Here is a 25,073-nt window from a genome sequence, read left to right on the forward strand (position 1 = left end):
GGAAACAAAAGTCTGCGTCCTCTTCATCTCCTCCTATACATTCTGGTGTATTGGGCTGATCTTTGTTTTAGGGCCGACACTTTCCTGACCCGACTGGAAAGCGAACGATGTCCCTTGTCTAAATCTGTATCCTATTGTATTAAGAGGGCAGTCGCTCTCATGCATTATTTTTTTTCTCTGCACACACAAAAACTCTCGTCCACTCATGAAATGCCCTGCTCTCTCTTTTAGTTTATCTACCTTTTGTCTAATGCCACACTGGGTGAGCTGTGTTTGGCGGCCACCGGGCAGCCAGACGACGTGGTGTGACCCAGGGGAAGGAGGGCCGACATGGGGAGAGTGGAGCGGAGGGGGGGGCCTGTCATGGAGAAAGGGTCTCCGAGGGCCGGAGGTGAGCAGAGGTGTCTGGGAGATGACTGTCCCTCCTCTCGGTGGTCCAAGCCCTTTTCATTAACCTAAACCCCTGGGTTCACCAAACAGAAACAGGGGGTGGAAGTGGGGACAGGGGGGTGCGGACGGGTGCAGAGCACTAGCCCTGGTGACCACCAGAGACCTGCTGCCTGCCTGCCTGCCTTCCTGTCTGTCTGAATGCAGATCTGTGTCATCCATTACAGACAAGGGACTGCTTTTTAACAAAATACAAACACAAACAGGAGCACATGCACGGGCACACAGACACAGGCAAGACACATGCACACAAAAATACACATGCATCGAAGCCTGCTAAGGGAAAGAGAGGGGTAACAAAGGACAGGCAGTGCCCCCTAGTGTTTTCATCAAAGAGAAATCAGACCAAATCAACTAACCATCACCCCAAGCAAAGCTACAAAAACAGATACAGGAGGGGAGAGAGGAAGAAGAGAGAGGAAGCGAGAGGGGAGGGGGGGCAGGAGGTGAAGAGGCTGGGTTCATGGGAGAAGTGGCATAGTGGTGGGGGCGGGTGAGTAAGGTGGAGGGAGCAAGACACTGGAGGAAAGAAGGAGAGGGATGGAGGGAGCAAGGGATGAAGAAGGGATCGAAGTTAAGGAGCAAGTATGGGGGGTGGGGGTGTATTGTACATGTTAGCTGGTTGGTGGTGGCGGTAGTGGTGGTGGTGGTGGTGGTGGGGGGGGGGGGGGGGGGGGGGTTAAAAGATGTCTTGACACGACCAAGATGTTTTTAATGTTCGAGGCCGAGAGAGCGAGAAAGTGAGAGGGGGAGAAGGAGAGAGGGAGAGAGGCAGGCAGGCCATGCATGAAAGCCGATGTCAGAGGAGTCCAGAGGAATCGTTGGGTGTGAAGCCATCTAATAGGAAAGCAGAATATATATGAGACAGGGACACACACTGACTGCGAATTACTGAGCCACCCAATGTGGCCTGCTAACTGATCTGAACATGAACCACAAACTAATGAGTGACATGACGGGGAAGAAATGAAAACCTATCTTACTGGGACAACAAACAAGCCTTTGGAGCAAAATGCACACTCATGCTTAAAGATAAAAACATGTTCACAAACATGAATGTATAAAAAACAAATCTGTGCAAACGCGTGCATGTATTTTTTTTTTTGTACTCGGACAGCTTCATATTCCCACCATGAAACAAGGCCTACCCTTCAGTGAGTTTCCCATTCAGCTCCAAGCCAGCTAAGACATCAAAGGCTGCTCCACACCAGGAGTCTCTCGCTCGCTCTCCTTCTCCCTTCCTCTCTCTCCCTTCCTTTTGCTCTTTCATAACCCCCATCATATTTCACAGCACATAAAGCCTTAAAATGGCACATAAAACAGTTCATCTCTTTTCACTGTCAGCTTTCCAGGCTTAAAAAATTAAATATGTTTTACTGCAGGTACATAACTAAAACACACCCATGGAAAAAAATTGCCATAAAGGATTCAAACTCAGCTTTCCATAAGTATCGGAAGCTATATAGTTGGGTATAGATCAGCTGAATAGCCAATATGGGGTATTTCAAGCTTAAAGTGCAGAAAATATGAAGTAAATGGGAAAGTATGGAATTGCCTTTTTTCCTTTGCAACCAACCCCGTCGTTGTGTTTTCCGTTTAAACACTGGAGATATGGACAGGAAATAAATGGCGCAGTCTGCAGGTGAGGCATTGACACTGAAAAAAATCTCTAAAAACACACTAAAAGAATGCTGTGACCCTGGTGCAGAGGGTTTGGAGTAGGCAAAGTGAAAACACCACAGAATACCAACAACGCATTCAATGAACTTTAAAAGCAGTGAAAGATTGAGAGCAGAGAGTAAAGGAGGCGGGCGTGGATGGAGACGCAGAGTTTGAAGGAAAAAGCAAAAAGGAGAGACAAGATGAGAGGAACAGAAGCAGAGGAGGGAGAGAGGGTTTAAACTTCAACCTTGAGAGTCACTGAGTTCACTGACATTTGCACCAGGATCCGCCTAGCTGTTCCTCACAGCCTTTCAGAAACGACACTTTCCTTTCAATTCCTAAGACTTATTCTTCCTTCTACATTCGCTGCAGAATGAGACCTTTCACAGTCCTGGGGGCAGAGGCAGAAAAAAGCACAGAAAAGCAAACTGAATTGAATGTGTTGAATTCAAGTGATGCCTGCATGACAATTTACAACCCAGTATGTCCTCAAGATTCCTCTTGTATATTGTATGCATTCTTATGGAAGAATTAACCGAGGGGGAGGGAGGGGGAAAAATGACATGTGACAAGCGATTCATTTGAGCTGTCAACATGTCATCTTCACCACATTCAAACCTCACGTCAACCACTCGTATTCCCTCTCTGGTGAAGGTGACCTAGGTCGTAACCAACTGACACACCCAGACACAGCAGGTGTATGCATGAAAATACCACAGTGGGAACAGAGAATTCGAGAGATCAAGAATGAAAGGCAAGTTAGAGAAAAGGACAAATAGAAAAAGTGTCTAAATGTGGCATCAGGAAAAAGAGTGAGAACGTGTTTTAAAGAAGCATCTTGCATTAAAAAAAAGTATTTTACATATAATTGATTGGACAGTTTAGATTATATTGAAGTGAAAAGTTTAGATTATAATTTCTGCTCAGCAATTTAAAATCATATAAATAAACAGAATTTGAGATTAATTCCCCCTGAAAGGTAGGGGCTGGTCAGAAGGAGGAAACAGTCGGGGGAAAAACTGGTTTGTTAAAGAAGACAAAATATAAAAAGACAGACAAAAGTGAGGTCAGTCTAAAGTGAAGTATCGGAATGAGACGGCACAGAGTGAAGGAGCATGGCCGATGTGAAGTTGAGCTTCAGAGAGGGAAGGGAAAAAGAAAGTGAGTGAATCGGAAGCAAAGGGGAAGAGCAATGAACAAGCATAAGACCACATACACTGGCGTGCGATAAAAGGAAGAAAACGAGAAGAGGTAAGTTTACAGATAAGTGTCAAGTATGAGGCTGACCAAAGGAGCACAGAGGAGTGCTAGAGTCACACACAAAAAAAGAACAGCAACAGGGAGTGGTTTGACATTTTAAAAAACAAGGGCAAGTGGTAAAGGAAGAATGAGTGAAGGAGAGTTTTCGGTGCGAATTAAGAAGGAAGGTAAAAGACAACGAGCGACAGAGAGAGGAGCGAAAGGAGTGGACGGTAGTGCCCAATGGGTATTAAAGAGTGAATGAAAGAGCGAGAGAGGTCTGAAGTAGAGGAGAGGGAAGAGAGCGAGACCTTGCCTCTGAGGCAACGAGCCGAGAGGAACGAGAGAGGCAGACAAAGCCGCATACTGCTCTCACACAGCAGAACAAAGAGAGGTGGTGCATCATGGGAGTCTGAGCCTTGCGCCGCCACTGACGCCATGCTGGATAAACACACGATGGCACATATGCACAAATCAAAACGCAAACACGGAAGACTTCATGTGGTGATCACTGATTAGTACATTAGTACAATTCGGTTCAAAAAGACAGGGTTAGTTCTCATACTTTTAGTGCTGCAGCTCCTCAACCGTCATAAAACTGCATAAATACAAGAATATGCAATACAATGATATAATAAACTGTGCAAATCACATACAAGCATACTATACCAGATTCATATAGAAAATGTTTAGGGTCTGTCTGTTATAAACTTGACTCAAGAAAAAAACAGAAAACTTTTTATAAAACGGACTTCAGCATTGCATGTAAACATGCTGCTAAAATATGGTAGAGAGCGAGGAAACCCTGAGTAAATCTAGATAGCATCCACACTGACCAAGTGAGTAGGTGGAGAGAGGGAAGACTGTCCGAGCAGCTACAAGGCAGACAGTGTTGGTAAAAGAGTGGAAACAGGCAAGAGGAGGGAAAAAAAACGAAAGTGAAAGACAGCGCAGGGAGAGGAGAGCTTTCTCTGTAGCACACTGATACAAGCCGACCAGGGTTGAAGCAGAGGGTGAGGATAAACAGGAAGGGAGGAGGGCTGTTCAATTTGAACAGCAATTCAGGTACGAGTAGAAATGTTAATATCCGTGTCTGTGTGCTGAACATTCTGTGTGTTTTATTGTACATCTGATTAAGTGCATATATGTGTTTACTCCTGTAAAAGCAGTGGATACTACTCAGGCAGCTTGCTCTGGGAAACACATGCTGAAGGAGTAAAGACACAGGGTGAAACTGTGTTTTACTTTCTCTGCTTAAGTGTCAAAATTCAAAGAAAAAGTATGCAAAATTATTAAGATATTGGCTCTAAAGTTTCCCATCTACCCCCTCTGACTCCTACTTCTCCCTCTTTTGTGCTTTCTCTTTCTTTTTCCTCTCTTTCCTCGCTCCCTGTCGGTCTCTCCTCCTCCGGCAGGTCTGATATGCCGGAGCTGCAGCTGAACTCTGAGTAGCACTGTCTCCGGGAAAAAACAAAGTGATCAATGTGAGGAGGCACGGGGCGCTCATGGACAGGCCAATCAATGGTGGAAAGAACCTTGCCCAGGGCCTTATGCAAATGGAAGCACGTCCCGTAACCTCGGGAGTGAACATGCGCACTAGATCAATGGGACGAGGGTAGAACCTTACAGCAAGATCAGCCTCAGCCAGTAAATATGTAATGATGAATCCCTCAAGATTTAACTGAACTCAAATGAACTTCAACTAGCTTGGCTTCTTATATCACAAAGTGGCAAGAAAGACCCTGTGTTGAAGAGGTGGGGTGTGGGGTGGGTGGGGCAGGACAAGAGAGATTAAAAAGAGCCTTTGCACAATGATGCACTGAGGACAGATGGATTTTTCACTTCCTTTTCACTAGGGAGGAAAAAAAAACAGGAAGACAAAAAGGTGAGAGGAGACTTATGAATAGTCACCTCAACAATACTTATTTGAGGTGTAATGATTTTCAATTATGTCACCATGGCAACATCTGTGTGTTTTGAGGAACGAAAGAGAATAGTGGGTAACCGTGACGACCTGGTGAAAGTGTGCTCGACCGTTTAAAACCATGCATGGTCAGACCAAGGACTAGATAAGACTAACTATTCAAAACAAACAGCTGACATTTATTAATGTCCTCTTGTACCGCAGTCTAAAATTGGTATCAATCAAACACTATCACAGACCAATTAGAAGTAGCACATGACTTAATTATGTACAAGGTAGCGATCTGGGCGATCTGGAAACTGAAAACAACTTCTCTCTCTCTCTCTCTCTCTCCCTCTCTCTCTCTCTCTCTCTCTCTCTCTCTGTGAACAGAGAATAGTGGAAAGCAACTTACTGAACCGGTCATGAAAAAAAAGTCAGCTATGTACTCAAACTATCAAACTGCAGTCAAAGACACATATGGAGACAAAGAGGGATTCTTCAACTGAAGATCACAATGTATGGAAGTGATCCTGAAGCGTATGGAGTGTTAGTGCGTCAGAGCCTTAGGTGAGAGCAACAGCTCCTTGTCTGCCTCTGGGCGGTGGAGTACACTATAGGAGAGTTTGATCAAAATAAGACACATATATCCCCAAGATTTTAAATTGTGCGAAAATGAAAGCGATGCCTTGAATTGCCCTCGGTTGTTGGCTATGTCTCAAATGACCTTCCTAACCCTGGATCACAAAAGTTCGGGAAACAAGAAAAAAAAACAAGGTTTGAAACATATAGGTGCTTTATCTAGCTATACAATACATGCAGTACTACTGAAACAAAGTTGAGGGAAACAGCAGTTGAAACACTGAACACAAGGTGAATCACCTCCCTCAGAACCCCTCTCACAGTCTTGCTTTTCTGCGTTGTAACAGCCCTGCAGGAACGTCTGTCTTAATCCAACTGAATATAGAAAGTTAAGTGATCACAGTAATTTTTGTGTCCATGGAGTTGCGAGTTAGCTGGTTGTGGGTGTAGTGGCATGTATGCTATAAAAACTGTAAGAAAATATGGGAACCTACATGCATTATTTCACAACATGCATTTTATTGTAGAATGAGACTGAATGGGCATAAAGTCCCTGCTGTTATAGTCACAATATAGAAATACATTTTATTTGTTGATCAGATAACAACATCTGATTAATAAGCTAGCTAGCTACACAGGGGAAAAAAAATCATTGGACAGGAAGATGCAGCAGCAAATAGGACACATGACGAAGGAGAATAACTCGGTGGACAAATGGGATCCACGCTGTTTTCAAGCAGCAGATTCCTGCCAACTATGACAATTTCCTACTGCCTTTTCCTACTTCCCTTCAGTTAACTGAGACGTTATGAAACGAGCCTTACAAAAAACAGGAATGCAGTTTATGTATAATGGAAGAAGGAATTTATGAAAAATAAACCAAAAAATCAACAGACAGTGTTTATTATTTCCTAAGAGCGTGGCTGTGTTGCAACTGTGCAGCAATAAACTAAGATAGAATTTATAATGAAGGAAATAAAAAAAAATTACAATCTCAAACAAAATCAATTTCCTTTGATATTGAAGGAACAGCACAAGAGAGACAAAAGGTGAGTAAAGTATTTCCAACCCCCCTGCTCCTTACCAACACCACAAATGTAATCTAGAAACCAAAGATGCTCCTGAAACATAGAGAGAAACACCAACAAAGGTGAGAATAATGGCGACGTATTGAAGGGAATACTTCACAAAGCCTATTGTGCGAGTATCCTTTTCAGACAGCAAACCCGCTGTAATTTGGTCTGCGTCATCTGCCTCTAGTCACAATGCAGCACTACAGCTTTGAAATGGATGGCAAATGAAGGCCATTTGTACATAATCACAGCAGATAGAAGAATTCAGAAGCTCTACAATGTGTTGTTGAGGTGGAAAGAAAGACCTTGGTCTATCTGTGGCAGCCAGCGCAGCTAAGGTTTGGCAAGGGAGCTCTTTTTTTCAAGAAACAAGCAAATCAATTCAAATCAAATCAGCTTGCTAGCCGTGACATTTAAACAGTTCAATTTACATCCTTATGTTAAGAGGAGAGCAGCTCTCTAAGATGCCTATTCATTCACAAAGAAATTAGATGTCTATATTTCAGCCGCTTAATAGAGCAAATATGCTGTAGCTGTACTGAGGAAGAAACCATGTCTTTTCATGGTGTACAAAGGGCTAGGCATTGTCTGTCATTACGAGCAGAGTACAAAAACACAGAGAGGGATAATATACATAATATAGACAGGACTGGAAAACAGCACCATGCATGATATGCATGCATTACCACATACACGCACACGCAAGTGCGTACCAATGCACACACACACTTTCTCAGTGGTGATGGTGTATGTCCTGAGGGCTGCTGTCCTGCTGTGCAGGCTGGCAGGCACTTTTGTCATGGTGGTCCTTTTGTTTCACATCAAACAAAACGCCACAGCTTTGCATACGGCTCCACTAATTTCTGCTAGTGTGCCCCAGCCATTTATCATCGCCTCTCACCCTCTCCTCCTCTCCTCCCCTAACGTGGCTCTGATAGCTGCTCTCCACCAAGCTGTTCTGCTCAGGACGATACAGGCTTCTCCAGGCTAGGGCTGACACACACGGACGTGCACATATGCATATGTGCGCACACACACATACACACCCATACAATATGTGTGCACCCACTTGCAGACATAGACAGACATATCAGACACGCAGGCCGACATACACACAGGAAACTGCACTACTACTGCACCGCTTGCAAGCCCGCCAGCTACGGAGAACCTTGAGATAAAAACAAACCCTCTCTTCATCCCCTCCAGAAGCAATAGACAGGCTAGCACTCAGAGTTTCGAAGGCGGCCGAGACGTGCATACAACATTAGACGAGGGGCTTTTCGGAGCCTGTGTATGGACGTCTTCACAGCTGGGATGATTTTGTCAACAAATTAAAAGTGATTTTTGCTTGTGTGGTGATGAACTCAGGTGAAGGTTGCATTGGTTCTTGAAGATTATTTCAGATAGATACAACTGTGGAACTTAGTTTGACACAGTTTAAAGGGATACTCAAACATTTTAGGGATATCCACTTGCTTGCTGATTTACATTCTGTGAAAAGATCAATATCAATTTTATGTCTGTGCATTCAGTAGAGGGATTGATCAGGGATATGTCAAGTCTCAGAAAGCGCAAACACTGGAGCCAGGGTGGAGAGGCTAACTTCCAATGAAAGAGAAAACTTCAAACAGCTTCAAGTGTTGCTCCATCCAAGAATCAGATGGGGTTTGGTAAGAGTTAGGAAATTGTGGAAGGTCAGCAACTTTACAGGGAGAAAAGGACTTCTAAGAGGCTGCATGCATTTGCTTCCTGGCAGTTGGCCATATACATAAGCATAAGCTAACTTAAGCCACCTTAAACCATACCGTCTAATTTTCTACATGTTAAATACATATAATAAGAAACCTGAAAACCAAATTACAGTAAGAGGCAAATAAGCGTATTCCTTTAAAACCATGGAAGTTGACAATAAACATTGCATGACATTAAAAAAGGTGAAAAAGGTGAATTTCAAGAAAACAAAACACTTAAGATATAGATACTGAAAGTGGTATAAGTGAATATACATGATAAATATATATATATATATATATATATATATATATATATATATATATGATTTTCTAGAGGCATGCTGTAAGAAGGTTGAGGATTGGAAACAAAAGTGTTTGCACAGCGCCATGTGTTCAGTGGGCTGTTACCATGCCAGTCATGGAGCTGTACAGACTGCTGCCAGGCCCAGAGTCCTGCACAGAGGGCATAGTTGGCACCGCCGCTGCCCTGAGGGTCACCATGACTTGGAGAGGGGGAATTAGGGAGACGAAGGAAATGAGGACACAAAACAGGACATAAAGCAGAGTGGATTTAGGAGAGGTGAAAATTGTGGTGACAGGGTTCAGTACAGATAATAAAGACTACAGAGTGAGAAACATGAAGACTGTCAATGCAAACAAAGTTTAAAATGTCGTTGCATTCACAGAGAAATGGCAGAAGAGCTTATCTGGAAAACTATGGAAAATGAACAGGAAATCTTAAAGAGACAGAAAATATAAGTGTAACTACTTTTCTCACTTGTAATTCAACTTGTGAATCTAATTAGGTGTAGGCAAAACAAAGTTTATTGTTGTTTTTGTATCTCCCTATACCAACATAAAAACCTCTGATTTAATGTGAGGATGCTGTATTACGGCAAGGTAACACAATCACTTTTAAACTCTGAGGTATGTAAAACTAACTTCTCCGACTCAGGCTGATTCACCCGGCAGTGTTTCATCTTTCTCATCCTCCACACACCGGTATGGCAATGAAGTCCACAAGGAGTGAAGAAATCCTCCATATCTATCTGTCTCACCTCAAGCATCTCTTCCCACATCTGACACCTAGCCACAACACACGCATACGCTTACACACACATGGATCCAAGGACGACAGAGAGGAAACTAAGCTATATTCATTATAGATTGAAACAGATGGCACTATACAGAAAGTGCACAGGGAGATATTCTGCAAGCATGTACTGTATATATGTGGCGTGTTCATAGAGGACACTTAAAATCTGTAATCATGTTCTTGAAGGGCTGTTGTGGTGGCTGGCTGGTTGTCTGGTTGGCACCCACACATTTGTGTACTGGGAGACAGATGCATTCTTACATAAGACCTTATATAATGCTGCCCTGTCCCATCCAATAAGAGTGCTCCTTTTTCGTTCTGTGAGCGGGAAGGTTAGTGCGGGTTAGACAACCCCTCCTCAACACAACCACTACCGCCACTTACACTTACAAGTCCACCCCCCCGCACTCCTGGCAACGAAGAAAGATGAAAAGACAGGCAGAGCAGAGGGAGAGATGGAGGCAGGGCCCTCTTTCTGTATGGTTCTATCCCCTCAGCCCCCTTACTCACTCTCTCTCTCTCTCTCTCTCTCTCTCTCTCTCTCTCTCGCTGGTTCTAGGTTGAGATTTTGTCCTCAGGTGAAGAAAGGATACTGCAGACCTGAAACGTATATGAGCGTGGTCATTTGTGTGTATGTGAGATGGAAAGATGCAGAGAGTCACAGACCACAGCCAGGCTATAACTCCTTAGACTTTGAAGGGAATATAGGAATACTGGGTTCAAAACAAAGTAGCGAGACTGGGGGAACATGACCCATCTTCCTTTAAAACCATACAGCTGAGAGAGACAGAGAAGGAGGAGCAGGGAGGAGCAGGCTGGCCAAGCATGAAAGCAGATGTCAGAGGAGACTAGAGACTCTAAGGGAGTGATAGAGAGAAGGAGAGAACTGCAAAACAGTGAACTGAGATGGATGGATGGATTCTGTGATAGCTAAAGAATGACAGAGAGGGGAAAAGGGCGAGAAAGGTGGGGGCGAAGCAGAGAAAGAGCGAGCAGCCTTCCCCCTGCAGCGCAAGGCTCTCTCTCACACTCTCATTCAAAGGCAGTTAGCTACTCTTTGATGTATCTATAATTAGTCAGTACACACTGTGAAGTGTTTTAAAAGAAATCAAATTGCAATGAAACACTTGAGCGCTCCAAACAGGGGCTAACATGCTCCGGAGCAAGGGGAGCGAGCAGGAGAAATTAATGCCGGGCCTTTTTGATGTGCTTGATCAGAAATGTATTTATTAACTGCAAAGGGGAGTAGTAATTAACCCACAGACAGCTTGTTTTCTCTGGGTCTTCTCATGTGTCAAACGGTTCATCCCGCAAGGCTCCACTCTCCACTTGTCTGCTCATGCGCACAAAGCTCCAATCCCGTCCCGCTGGACCACTTTCTCCTCAATTAAGTAGACGTTGTGCACATGTACAGTATGTATGTGTGTGTGCTTTTGTGCAAGAGAGTGAAAAAACACAGCAATAAAAAGTAATAAATGAGAAATGTATAGTGGCTTCTTTAAATCCCATGTGCATACTTATATGGTGCATCTGTAAAGTCCAAGAAGTTCATGTGAATCTAACGAAAATGGAGAGTCTCTGTCTGTCTGTTTATTTTTCTCAATAAATAGTTTTTTTTTTTTTTAAATCTGATTGATTCTGACTTGGCATGTGTTATTGTTGATGACCCACAGCCTTGAGATCTGTGGGACATAGTCACTAGTAGTGCGTTATGCACATTATGTAGTGTATTGAGATGGGACCCCTATTAATTGTTACACAGCCGAACAGAATGCTGGAGACAGCTCACTCTCTGAGAGATAGACTGGAGATGTTACATTGAAACATTTGAAGCATCAGCAGTGTAACTTCAAATTAGCTGGTCCTTAAAGGTCAGTCCACCTTTAGTGAACCTGGGCTGCGCTACTGGGTTAGCTCGCTAAGCAGTGGCTATTTGGGCTGACGTTGTTGCTAGTTTCCAATATAGCCCGGTTCACTTTAATCAGCAGTTAGCAAGCAAGATGGTAGTGGGGTCGTCTTCTGATCGGAAGGTTGGTGGTTCGATCCCCGACCATGGCAGCCTACATGTCAAAGTATCCTTGAGCAAGATACTGAACCCCAAATTGCTCCCGATGCTGCGTTCATCGGTGTGTGAATGAATTCCCAATGGTGGCAGGTGGCACCAGTGTGCCCTGGTAGCCTCGGCCACCAGTATGAATGTGAATGAGCGTAGTGTGTAGTGTAAAGTGCTTTGGATAAAAGCGCTATATAGGTGCACCCCATTCACCATTTTACCATTTACTTCTTACTCACCATCAAACGAACAAGCACTCTTTCTCTCTCTTTCCCTCTCAAGACCCCACACTCGCTAATATTAAGCACACAACCTATGCACGAGTAATTAATTACTTCAGTTTAACAAACAGCTTACACTGGAGAAAAACCTGCAAAATTTTATATGAACAATGCACTTAACCAAAATAATAATAATAATAAAAGCAGTGAATAATACAACCTTGAATAATAATAGAGTATAAAAGAGACTTGCAGATAGGTACAGGTGGACAATTTAGGGTTACTAATAAAAACTATGAATGTTTGTGTCAGTTTGAAAGAGGTGAAGGAGTTTCAACACTGATCGACAACAGAAGCTAGGATGGCCTCGAGGGAAACCTGACAATGGTATTTTCGAACGCTCTGTCACTTAAAGTGAATACAAGGATCTCTCAAGTCTCTTTTTGATGTTACCTTCCCCATACTGCATCTGCTATATTCTATGTATTTATATATGCACATACTGTATATGAATGTTTTTAAGACAGTTTCCACATGACAAGGACATCACATAAAAGAACGCAGTTAGAAACCTCGATGAGGCCTTTACACACACAGAGAGAGAGAGGGAGCCTGACTGAAGGAAACATAGAGAGACAGAAAGAGACAAATAGAGAGAATAGCAAGTCTTCGTCACACAGTGAGAAAGCCCAGGAGATTTTGAGGCTGTCACGGACAAAACACTGCATGAATATTTAGCAGCCAAATTAAAATTACAAAATACTAAACAAAAAAGAGTAGGTGAAAGAGAAAGAAAGAAAATAAAATATTCCTGAAAACACCAGTGGGACAAGTGCCCACCTTTAATCCCCCACTAGCCGTATCCTCATTGTGCCGCCTCCCTCCTCTTCCCCTTCCTAAGAAAAGAGAAGAGATATGTCCTGAATAATATGGGATGTGGTGAGTCTAGCAGTAAATCCTTCAGATCAAGAAACCAGCAGACAGGCAATGTAACCCAGCTCTCAGATCATAGAGCGGCTTGCAAACACAACTAGCACTGTATGTTAGCTAGCAGAGCTTAATACCGTGCAGACTTTAGTATTTTTAAAAGCTAACGCAGCTAGCGCAGCATGTTCGTGGTTGTTGGAATCTCAGAAGCTATTTTTTTTATCAAGCTGTAGAGAGCTACTGTATGCTGGACATGAGAAAAGTTCCAAAGATATGCATGGTAACTTTTCACTGTCTTTCACAAAGACCTTATGCATTTCTCATTTTTTGTCCCTGCTGCAAAACAACCTGTTTTCAGTAGTTATATACAGATGTTGTTTTAAAACCGTGATTTCTTTCCCTTGGCCCAACCATTCAGTTTTGTTGCCTAAACATAGATATAACACATATATAACCCAGTAGCTTTTGTTTGAATTCACAATGTTAACATGTTTAACACGACGACCTGGTGAGTCGGTGTGGTTTTTTATTCCTACCACTGGAGGGAATGACAACACGTCCAAAACATTAAATAAAATGATACAACAGACGTTAAAGTCATACTCCCTTTTGAAGCACATTAAGTACACATACAACTTAGACTAAAAATAAGTGTACAAACATATACCTTCCCAACTTCAGCTATGACTCCTAAATGCTACAATCTACAATATCATTTAGCAGATGCTTTTATCCAAAGCGGCATACATTTTAGAGTTATACAACACAAGCAAAGATGAAGTCAAGAAACAACAGTAAATGCCATGGATAAAGTCGAGTCCTATTAGGACACAAGTGCATTTAGGACGCAAGTGCTTTAAAGTAGTGTGCAACAGTGTGTGTACAGTGCAAACATATTTATTTTTATTTTTTTCAATAATTCATTGTTATGTGTGTTGATTATGTGTGATGGTGTACAGTAAAGAGCTGGGTCTTCAGTCTCTTCTTAAAGATTTAGAGGGACTCAGCAGACCGGATAGAGTTTGGAAGTTAGTTCCACCATCAGGGAACTACAGAGGAGAAGAGTCTAGTTTGAGACATAGAGCCCTACATTGGTGGAGGAGCCAGACACCTTTCAGTCGAAGAGCGTAGTGAGCGGGAGGGTTTGTGGAACTGAATAAAGGAGTATAGGCAGGAGCTGTGCCAGTTGCTGTTTTCTAAGCAAGAGACAAGGTTTTGAATTTGATGGGGGCTGCGACCGATGGTATGAGAAGCCATGACTGTGGAAGATTGTGCCAAGTGAAGGGGTGTAAATTAAAAAATGGAGGGGGCCTAGCACTGACCCCTGAGGCACCCCAGTGGACACGTTTTGTAGTTTGGACACTTCCCCCTACAAGACACTTTAAAAGATCTCCCTGAGAGGTAGGACTTGAACCATCAGGGCAGAACCTGAGATAGTAGCTCTGTGAGTGTAGAGAGGAGAATTTGGTGGTTAACGGTGTCGAAGGCTGCAGTGAGGTCCAGCAGCAATAAAGCTGGTGATTGACCAGTTGCTCTAGCCAGACGCAGTGATTCTGTTACAGACAGGAGTGCAGTCTCAGTAGAGAGATCCTGCTTAAAGCCAGACTGATTTGGATCGTACAGGTTGTTCTCAGCAAGGAATCTGGAGACTTGGTTAAAAAATGTGTGCTCCAGTATTTTTAATAGGAACGGTTGAAGTGAGACAGGTCTTGTAGTTTTCCACCTGGGCTGGGTCCAGTGTTGGTTTTTTGAGCAGTCACACATGCTTGCTTGAAGGTGGTGGGAAATGCTACTCTGACCCGGTAAGGATAACTCACCATGATGGTATTGGCTATCTGCACACTGAAGCTTTATTATGAGGTAACTCTAGTCATTAAAACACTAACAGAAGAGAAAGTGATGATCAATACGTGATGCTGAATCCCACTAGGACATCACAGTAAACCAAAGACTAGCAAATAAAGAATTAACCTCAGAAGCCTTCATATATCCCGCAAAAGACACACTGTAGGCCCATTTAGCTGAAAGGTGCGGTTATAAAGCCAAGAGGCAGACCAAACTTTTACTTTCACCCTCCCCTGTGCACCATTAATTCCTTCAAATCCACTTCCCTCCCACCATCTTTCAACCTATCCTCTGTCTCTCTTAAGGCTGGGAGATCTGCATGCTCTGCAGCAGATCTGGTTTAACAGTACCACTGTTGTTGCATTGCCATCCCTACATTTCTTTATCCAGCCCTCTCCTCTCCCCTGTTTCCCTCCTGTTCTTGATGTGTAGAGGAGGTGGATAGTGCCCAAGGACAAGGATGAACCAGATTGTTTACAGAAGCAGTACTTTTTCAAAGAAAGTAAATGCTATTTATTTTTAATCGTTCCACCATGTTTCACACACTATCACTCTGCTGCCTGTCTCCCTGAGGTGACCGATTCTAGGAGTGTTTTGCATGTTTCTATATATTTGTGTGCATGTTTGACAATATGTAGTGTTTTGAATAGTAACATGGTTGTGTGCATGTATGGGTGTGAATTAAGTATTGTAGCATTGCAAACTTGATTTTTTTTTTTTTTAACAGTTTGAATATACAGCTTTTCCAACATGTATGAGTAATTGTGCTGACAGGAGTGCATTGTGTGTTTCAGTGCGTCTCTTTGTCGGTGGGAGGTAGAAAGGATGGAAAACTAAAACACTCACCAGCTCAACGAAAGACAGCCCTCCATAGCTGTGGGCCATGATGAAGACATTCTTGGCTGCGGCTTTGGACACAAAGTGGTCCCACACGTATAGCACGTGTTCCTCGGAGGAACCATTTTCCTGCAACACAAAAACCCTAATGTTATATCCATAACACAGAACACTGATGTAAATTTTATGAGCTTGAAGGCTGTCAACAAACCCAATTGACCACTTACAAAACATTTGAGATATGTGTCCATGCAATGAGCATGGAGCATGAATAGAGTCATCAAACTCTTTTTTAAATTTAATTCAACATCATCAAAACCTGCACCTTGGGGCCAGCCAAAAAGAAAGGTATAAAAGAGAGACAAAAAAGTGGTGGTGGCCAGAGGGGATTCTATAAAGAGCCACACTTTGGAAGATCAATAAGTCTTGCATATTGCAAATGCCCTAAATGTAAAACTCAATAGGCTGGTTGACGTAACGTTTAAATCTTAATTTGTACCCTGTTGGTGAATCGATGGTCCATCTATACACCAGTAGAGGCATAATGGGAAGACACTAGAGGAAGGTCAAAGGAAAAAACAACAGAGAGGAGATATACATGTGCATTTAACAAAACGGCATAGTTTTGCACCTATGCATAATTACTAGCGAATACCCTTACGTATGTTCTCACTCTCATCTGCATGCGCACGGTCATACACACATACACACATGCAGGATTACGCACACGCGACTGCAAGACATGTTTAATTAACCAGAGATGTAAGCGCTTATCCAGGGCTGGAAAGAACAATAGTAAAAGTACAGGCGAGAAAAGGGCATCCATTAATGAACTTGTGACATTGATTCTAGCCTTTGATTTCCTATCAAACTGTCTGGTTCACAATAGAAGTCAACAATACATTCGTACAAGAGGCTGCACTACAAATGGTGCTTTGTCGACTAGAAACACCTGTATCCTTAGATCACAACACTGCTGTATATAAGAGAGAGCACAATACTGGATGCAAAAAACACTCACACATACACACACCCATTTATTTTAATTAGCATACAGATGTATATAAAAAGAATATCTTGAAATAAACAAACACATGGCCTATAGAGAATGGAAGCTCATCTGTTAATTGAGTGTCAAACTGTTCTATGTGACTCCAAAACAAATAATTAGTGATATGAGTTAAAGGACAGAGGAGGTGTCTTAAGAGACTCTCTCTAGTTTCCATAAATGTATTTGCATTTTACAAAGTAAGACTGTACATTATCATAGTGAGGTAATTACTATAACGTTGGTTCTCCTAAAGGTGGTAATTGAGGCGATAGTGTAGAACACACGCACATTACATGAAATATGGTTTAAACTTTACCTTTAGAAGAAAGTAAGGTAGCTTGTGATTTGATGAGATGTTTTTCACTCGCGCATATCTGTGTGTACAATTTTGTGTGCAAGTGTGTGTGTGTGCTTCCACTATTTGATGATGTGCTGCTGTGTGTTTTTGTTGCTGTGTTTGTCTAGAGGTAAATTAACCTGTCAGAGTGTTTGTGTTTACTGCTAGATTAGCATGAGGGGGTTGTAGTGTCAGCACCCACCTCCATTCACAGAGTGTGATGCAAGAGCAGGCAACTCCGCTCTGCCCTGCCCTTCTGCCATCAGTGCTCTGCATGTGCATGTGTGTGTGTGTGTGTGTTATACTACGTGCACAGAGGGGCTGGCTGGAGCAGAGTTGTCTGTCTGAAAGGCTGTGACATCAAAGTCCTTTGAAGTCTCTCTCCTCTCTCCTTTGCCATGTCACCCTTCATCTGTGAAGCCCATTTCATTAGCCTGCCTCCCTCCCTCCCTCACTCCTTCCCTCTCTTCTACCTTCTTTTTCTTTTTCTCCAGCACTGATGCCACCTGTTCTTCCGCACACTCCTCTGTCTCCTGTTTTGTCCACCTCTCCACCCACCTTGTCCACCTCCTGGTTTGTCTAACCTATCCTTTAATGACAATACCTGACATGGAGACATTAGGCAGGATTTGCTTCTTTACAGAGCACCTTCACATGTCTGTTTGTTCGATGTTTAGTTCATCAATAATCCTAATATTTCTGATCTCAACTGATTGTGGACCAAACATGCTAAATAGCTCTTACTTGCAAAATGAACACGAGATCAGTGTTTTTGTCTATTTCTTTAATTATAATAATAATAATAATAATAATAATAATAATAATAATAATAATAATAACAATAATTACACACATATTGCAGAGTTGATGTCTTCATGGTGGCAAATGAGTCTCCCGGTTCCCCTGACTCCATCACCCAACCAAACACACAACAACAGATATTCTTTGCCTACACCCTCAGTGGCAGGCCACGGAGTGACTGACTACCTGGCATGGCAGTGTAGTGAATTATCTAAACAGCATTTGCATATTGTTGCAATTATTTCCTGGGGTTAATTAGCTGCAGTGGAGCACACCGCCCTGCGAGACCGGCTTCCTGTCACCAGCTCTCACACAGTATCTAAGATTATTTATTTATTTTCCACAGTTTCCCCACACTGTGTAAGCTTGTGTGTGTTTGTCTGTTTATGTGTGTGTGTATGTTGTGTGTGCATCTGCCAGCACTGTCAGAATAGCGTCCCAACTGCACACCTGTTGCCAACATCCTTCAGCCATGACTGTCAAGGGACATTTGAGGGTGTGTGCAGTTTGTGTGTGTTTACCGAATATATAGTGATCCATACTGTCCCCTTGGAGAATATAAAATACAAATCAGCACCCTAGACAGTCTCAGGACCAGAAAGTCTCTAGATGCTGACAGCTTACTATTATCAGAAAGAAATAAAATATGGTGGAAGGGGCTAGAGAAAAGGAGATTGTAGACTGAGAGAAAGAGAGAGAGAGAGAGAGCCATAGAGAGCCATACATATTATGGAGGGTATACAGTATATATATTTGTTTCTAACACAAAGAGTCTGACAGGTTCTCTCAGCTCTGGACTTGGGATTCATGAACACACACAAGTGCAGATACACAGCTTAATCTATTGAACTAATGTGCATTTATTGTCAGTCATCATGAGCTCCAGTACAGTCAGCTCCCTATAGTACAATTTTCTGTGTATATAGACCCATTCAACCGGTTTGAATGAAACAAAGTACTCATTCTGCTGTTTTGTAACTGCATGTTCCACACTAAGCACAGAGTACAGAAAAAAAGCCACAGAATTGTCAGATGAGGTCAGAAAGATTATAGTAGCCAAACATGGACAATCTCAAAGCTAGAAGTCCATCTCCAGAGACTGGATCTGCTGGTGCCTATGAAGACGCATCTTACGTGAATAAAGCAGGACAATACTGCACCGTTAATACCTCAGTTAAGAACAACACTCCCATTGACAAATGGGCACAAGTGCATTTGCTACTTACATAATATGGTAGTTGGCCATGGCAATCAGAATACTGCCAGTCTGAAACCAGCAATGATAGTGCTGCTGCATTGTAAGATAGGTCCACTGGAGATTACTAACGTATTTTGGAGTGCAATGTTCCACCCAGTGTCACAAAGCATCTACGTTGAAAGTCATGCGTCCTCCAGCAAAACAAAGAACCAAAACGGACATAACAAAGCACCCAGAAATGGTTCAAAATAAAATGCTGGACTGTTTCAGCAAAGACTCTAGATACAAATCCAATTGAACACTTGTTGAGAGATCTTAAAGCAGCAGTTTTGCAAAACAAGAGTAGGCCAAACTGCCAGTCAAGAGGTGGAGGAGTCTCACTGAAGTGTATTGGAAACAGCAGGTATTTTCTCAAAAGGCTGTAATACATAATATTAAATCTAGAGTGTCAATAATTTTGTCAACCTTTTCTGTTTATTTTATTATTTAAAAGGAACAAAGGTATGTGTACTATATATATGTATATATATATGTGTGTGTGTGTGTGTGTGTGTGTGTGTATATATATATATATATATATATATACACACAAACCTCAAAGATTGCAGTCAATAACTAACCAAAATGTGGTTTTAGCCAAGTTCCTGCTACCCAATCAACAGCACTCTGATTAAGTGTTGTAACTTACGTCAGCATTGAAACTGCTAGACAACCTGCCACACGACATTGAGCATGACTATCTACCCCCTTTTACTCTGTAAGTGGTTCCAACTGTTACTCCTTTGTTGAACGCGCTTGCCTTCCAATTGTCGAGTTTCAAGAATTTGTTCAATTTAGCTCTTTCCATTACTTATACAATAACAAGTCGCACTCCTTTCCAAAACCACACATAATTGCACGCACACAGATGCAAACCCGAACACATGCACTCTCTTGTTTCTTCAAAAGTTGTCCAGTCCAATACTTGCCCTGTGTTTATTCACTGTAATGAGAAGCAGGGAGAGGAGAGAGGAGGAGAAGAGTGTGCTGCAGCCAGAATAACAGCCCCAACGCCAACACAAACCCAGTGTCTGACCAACACAGGAAACAATGAATCTCACAACATCAACACACTCTGACAAACAACCACTTCAGACCTCCCTGCACCTCCCTTCTGCTCCTCCTTGTCCTCCTCCTCCTCCTCCTCCTCATCCAAAACACATAGGACCTCAGAAAACTTCTGAGGAAGCTGGAATTTCAAGTCAGGAGATGGTGAGCAGTGTGGACCGGAAGGAATCTAGTGGATAAGAGCCATTATACTTTTTACACTCAGAAACTTTTCAGTGGGAGCCAGAAGTGTCAGGACAGTTGTCACGGGATTCCTAAACAACTTTATTGGGTTTGGACTCTTTCGCTTGGCCAGTGCTGGTTTCAATCTTCCAAAAATGTCAATAAGTATTTCAAGGGTGAGAGCTGTAGTAAAATTACAAGTATTACAAACACGGATTACAGAACAACATTATTTGAGAGTTCCTTCCTGCAAAGGAATAAGTCGAAACAAATTACTCAAATTACACCAGAGCCTTCTCACACACAAACACACATAAACTCTGACCGGCTGACCGATTCCCAATCTCTCAATCCCCTCCTGCCCTCAGGCCACACACTGGGTAAAGCCACCTGCAGCTCCAGTCATTATACTCCTTAATATGTCCTGATCAGCACAGAACAGGACTGTTTTCATTTGGTCTAATGATTAAAAATTAAATAAGCAATGTACGTAATTACATGTTTGGTGTTAGCAAAGAGGTTATTAGAGTAAGTTTGTTTGTGGGTGCGTGTGTGATTGCATACATGTCTCTGTGCACACAATTAAAAAGTGGACCTCAACGACACCTGTTTGCAATTGCATTCTAATCAATGTCTGGGACGTGTACTCCTTCGCCATCTCTTTTCCTTTTTTTCTTCTGCTCTCGTCTTTGTTTCTTTCTTTGCTCTCTTTTAAGGCCGACAGAGAGCTGAAGTTAGCTAGAAGCTGTCTGGGAGCTGATGGGTCTGCTAGAGTGGGGGAAAGGAAGGTATGGAGTAAATTAGCGGCAGAGATGGGAAAATAATGACTGTGGCATTGTGGGTAATTAGCAGGTATAGTACCTATGGAGAGTTGGGAATATAATGATGTGAGAAAGAGACAGGGAAAAGCGAGAACGAGGTGAAAAACGTGTGCAAGACTAACAAGAGGGGGGAAACTGTGTGCGTGTAAGAGACTGAGAGTGAGAGAGAGAAATGAATGTGTAGGTGTGTATTTTCAACTTTGCAATGAAGGGGTATACAGTATAAGGAGAGAGAAAGTGAGGGAGAGAGAGAGAGGGAGAAAGCTGGAGCCAGAGAAAGGAGAAAAACTATAGCGTCCATGTCATCCCACGTGCAGATTAGCGTGCTCAGACTGTATACAATGAAATAGCATGACCTTGGTGGGGTGAGTCTGCTCTGACAATATTTGCCAGGGCATTGTTTCAAATCAATAACTCATTAACAAAGTACAAAGGAAGTTGCTGTGGGTTTGTGAGATTCTTTATTAGAAAAGAGCGGCTGCGGGCCAGAAAGGTCATCGCTGTGACATCTCGGCTAGCCTCGCGCTGCCGCCCGGATTGTCAGGTGAAATTACTGCGAGCCATTAATTGACATAAGGCAAAGGAGAGCGGGCAGGCAGACAAGGCTGTGTTTGTTCCAGGATGACCCTGAGGTGCTGTGTTGTGTGTATGCGCGTGTGTGTGTTTGTGTGTATGTCTCTATTCGGGTCAGCCTGTATCCACAACAGGGTTGTGTGCAGAGAGAGAAGGAGAAGGGGAGAGACAGGGAGAGAGAGGGACCTCAGTGGGTGGGGAGGTGTGAGGGAGGGCAGGATGGATGTGTTTGATGGTTGACCTGACTAGAAGATTGGGAGCAGGGATCTGAGACCAGCTACACTTATTCTGCCTTGAGCGAACACACAAACACACAGGTATTTGTACACACACAGATGTTATGTACCACACATAAGACTTATGTCCAGAAAAGACACACTAACAAGCTCAAAATCTAACAGATTCACTCCGCTTACAAACTTTAAGAAGTCAAATATATTCACTGTTACACTAGATTCAAACACAAGACACACCTACATTTAAAACATAGCACACACACACTCACACACTCACACTCACACACACACACTCACACACACACACACACACACACACACACACACACACACACACAGAGTGTGCTTGTACTGTGGCCTTAAACATTAGAAACTAGCTCCGAAAGACAGATACACATGGACACGGGTCAAAGTCGTTTCTCGACCACATTCACATGGAAATACACACCCAAATACAAAGATGGCATCTAGCCAATTTGTTCTCTGCAGCAAGCAGGTGAGCTGCCCTCTAGCCTTGGTTATTGACCTCTCTTCTGACCAGGTTCAGAGGTTAATCAAGTCCCTACCTGTCCTTGGATATGCTGAGCCTTACTTCTTGGCACGACCACAGGTCAGAGGTCAAATAAACCCTGTCTGTATAATTGCTTGTGGGCCACAGACTGGGGCAAAGGGGTGAAGGTGACAAAGAGCAAAAACCCGGCCCCATAGAGAAACACTGTAGCACCATGTCAAATACAATTACTAGTGTGTGTGCTTGTGTGTCCATGTCTTAATGTTTATAATCAAGTTTGGTGTGTGTGTGTGTGTGTGTGTGTGTGTGTGTGTGCGTGCGTGCGTGCGTGTGTGTGTGCCTTAGTGAATCCTCAGGACGTTCTGTAGTACAGTGTGAACATGGGGAAACAGGACATCATCTGCTAAACACAGACAAGGACAAGGATCTCAGCCAGCCCCCGTGGACAGCTGCAGCTGGGAATAATGGGTCTTAGAGAGGCAGGGCCTTAATAATGGATGCCCCTTCCTTTAGGAAACACACTCTGTACAATCCACAACAGTCAGATCAGTATGAGACGGCACAAGACATCCGTCTCCAAGAAACTGGAGACCAAAATACTCCCACAGTCCTCCTGCACAACAGACAGAAAAACTAAAGGTATGATATGCAAAACGTCCCTCCCAAAATACAATACAATAAAAAGGCTTACTTCCTACTCTTAGGAGAGGGTCTTACATCAACTACAGCCATGGAGAGGGGTAAAAAAAAAAAAGGGACACAAGGGAATTAAACAATGCCTAGAGTGGAAACAGCAGCACACTGAAGGGCCCTAATATTTTTTCTCCATTGTGGTATGACTGTGACAAATTAATAATTGTAGAGAAAAGTGGAGGGATGTTATAGTAAATGCATTCGACATCCACTGGTCTCAATCACACAGATATCTCTTTCTTGAAGTTGCTCTGAAGCTGAATATAGCCTCAATCTGCTACTTTAAAATGCTATTGGAGCGAGGGCCTCTCCATCTATCTTTCTCCCTGAACAACGTACGATGTGAGATGCCAAAAGGAAAGGAATAAAAAAACTAAGAGAGAAAGTAGAGAGAAAAGTATTCCAGTCATTTATAAAAATAAGTGGTGCTTAAAGAAAGGCGAAGCTCTGTTTTTTGTCCCCTTTGCTCTTTTTTTCCCCTTCTTCTTTCCAGGGCCTGCTGGCCTAATCCCAGCCAGCCAGCCTTGGGTGAACTCTTTGGAAGCTTCTTAAGCCCATGAATGTGCCTTTTGTTCCTGCCATTCCTCCGCTTGGCTGACAGAAAATAGCTAACTGGATTACTGCTAAAATTCAGAGTAAAGTGAACTCCCAAACTTCTATATGGCAAAGTGCTAAGAGAGCACCCCCCTCCACCAACCCTCCACGATCCTCATCAGCATCCCTCCGATCAGACTTTCTATCCTTCCATCCCTCCCTCTGTCCTCTCTTTTACTCTCCCTCCTCTACCAATATCCCCCTAAACATGGCCCAGTGGTCTGTGATCTGGAGGAGAGGAGAGGAGGGGGATTAGATAAGGTTGAGAGGTTGCACACTATGAACCCAAGGCTAAAAAGTAAGAATCCTAAAAGCAGTTAAGAGCTTATTAATGTGTGTAAGGAAGCGTATTAATCAACTCAACTCTATTAGGGGGCTGATTTGTGTGTGTGTGTGTGTGTGTGTGTGTGTGTGTGTGTGTGTGTGTGTGTGTGTGTGTGTGTGTGTGTATGTGTATGTGTATGTGTCAGTCTTTGTGAGTCAATTTAGTAAAAAAATAAAATGTTCAAGGTAACTTTATGAGTCTCATAGGTGTAAATACAGAGCAAGACAGGTGGCAATTCAAGCTCATAGTATTTTTTGTATAATGCTGGATTTAATTATATTACAAAGAGTAGAGGTATATGTTTGAATGTATGTGTTTCTGAATGGCTGTATGCAGGTGGTCCAGCAGCTCAGCGGGAGTTAGACTGTGAGGTGTAGTGAATAAAAAAGGTTTGTGTGCATGTGTGTGTGTATGTGTGCCCGTGTCTTGGGTGGGTGCCGTTGAAAAAGATGAAAACAGCCCAGCTAAAGAGGTTTGATTTGATCCACCACCCACCCCGACTAACAGAGGTGAAGAAGAAGGATATACACACGCACACACACACACATACACACCCTTAGTTCTTTTTCCACCTCCTTTACTCTTTTGTCTGTCGGTATGTGTGTGCCTTTGCTTATCTGCATGTGTGTTTACGTGCGTGCTTGTATGAGTGTGTGCGCGTGAGTGTGACAGCTTACTCCAGAGCGGACAGAGGCAGAGCGGTGGAGAGTAAAGCAGTGCAGGAGGAGGCGTGGACGATAGAGGCGAGGTCATACACACTAACATCCTGCTGACTTCTGGGTCAAAGGTCAAAATTCAAGGGGCACCGTCACAGAGCCAACCTGCTCACTCATTAATCTTTATCCCGAGTCTTGCAATCCCTGCATCTAAGGACAAGTGTATTTGGCTGGAAAATCTAAACCTTCTACATGACCCCTACTTTTCTGGTTAATGAGGATAATTTTGTATTAGCCTGCTGGTCTGAAAAAACACACATAGAAAGTTTTTTTTTTTCTTTTTCTTTTTTAATCCATCTCTCTGTTCGGAAATGTCACAACACTGGATGC

At 42.9% G+C, this 25,073-nt stretch overlaps 1 protein-coding gene across 1 annotated transcript in view; it reads right to left on the minus strand.

The window, feature by feature from the left end:
* The window catches only part of fam172a (family with sequence similarity 172 member A), a 154,027-nt gene that overhangs the window by 64,433 nt on the left and 64,521 nt on the right, over positions 1-25,073 (minus strand). Inside the window, exon 8 of the mRNA XM_059336582.1 lies at positions 15,628-15,747. Within this exon, the coding sequence (XP_059192565.1) occupies positions 15,628-15,747 (120 nt within the window). The remainder of the gene's footprint in view (positions 1-15,627; positions 15,748-25,073) is intronic.

Source organism: Centropristis striata, chromosome 7 (genome assembly GCF_030273125.1).
Source record: "Centropristis striata isolate RG_2023a ecotype Rhode Island chromosome 7, C.striata_1.0, whole genome shotgun sequence".
Classification (NCBI taxonomy): Eukaryota; Metazoa; Chordata; class Actinopteri; order Perciformes; family Serranidae; genus Centropristis; species Centropristis striata.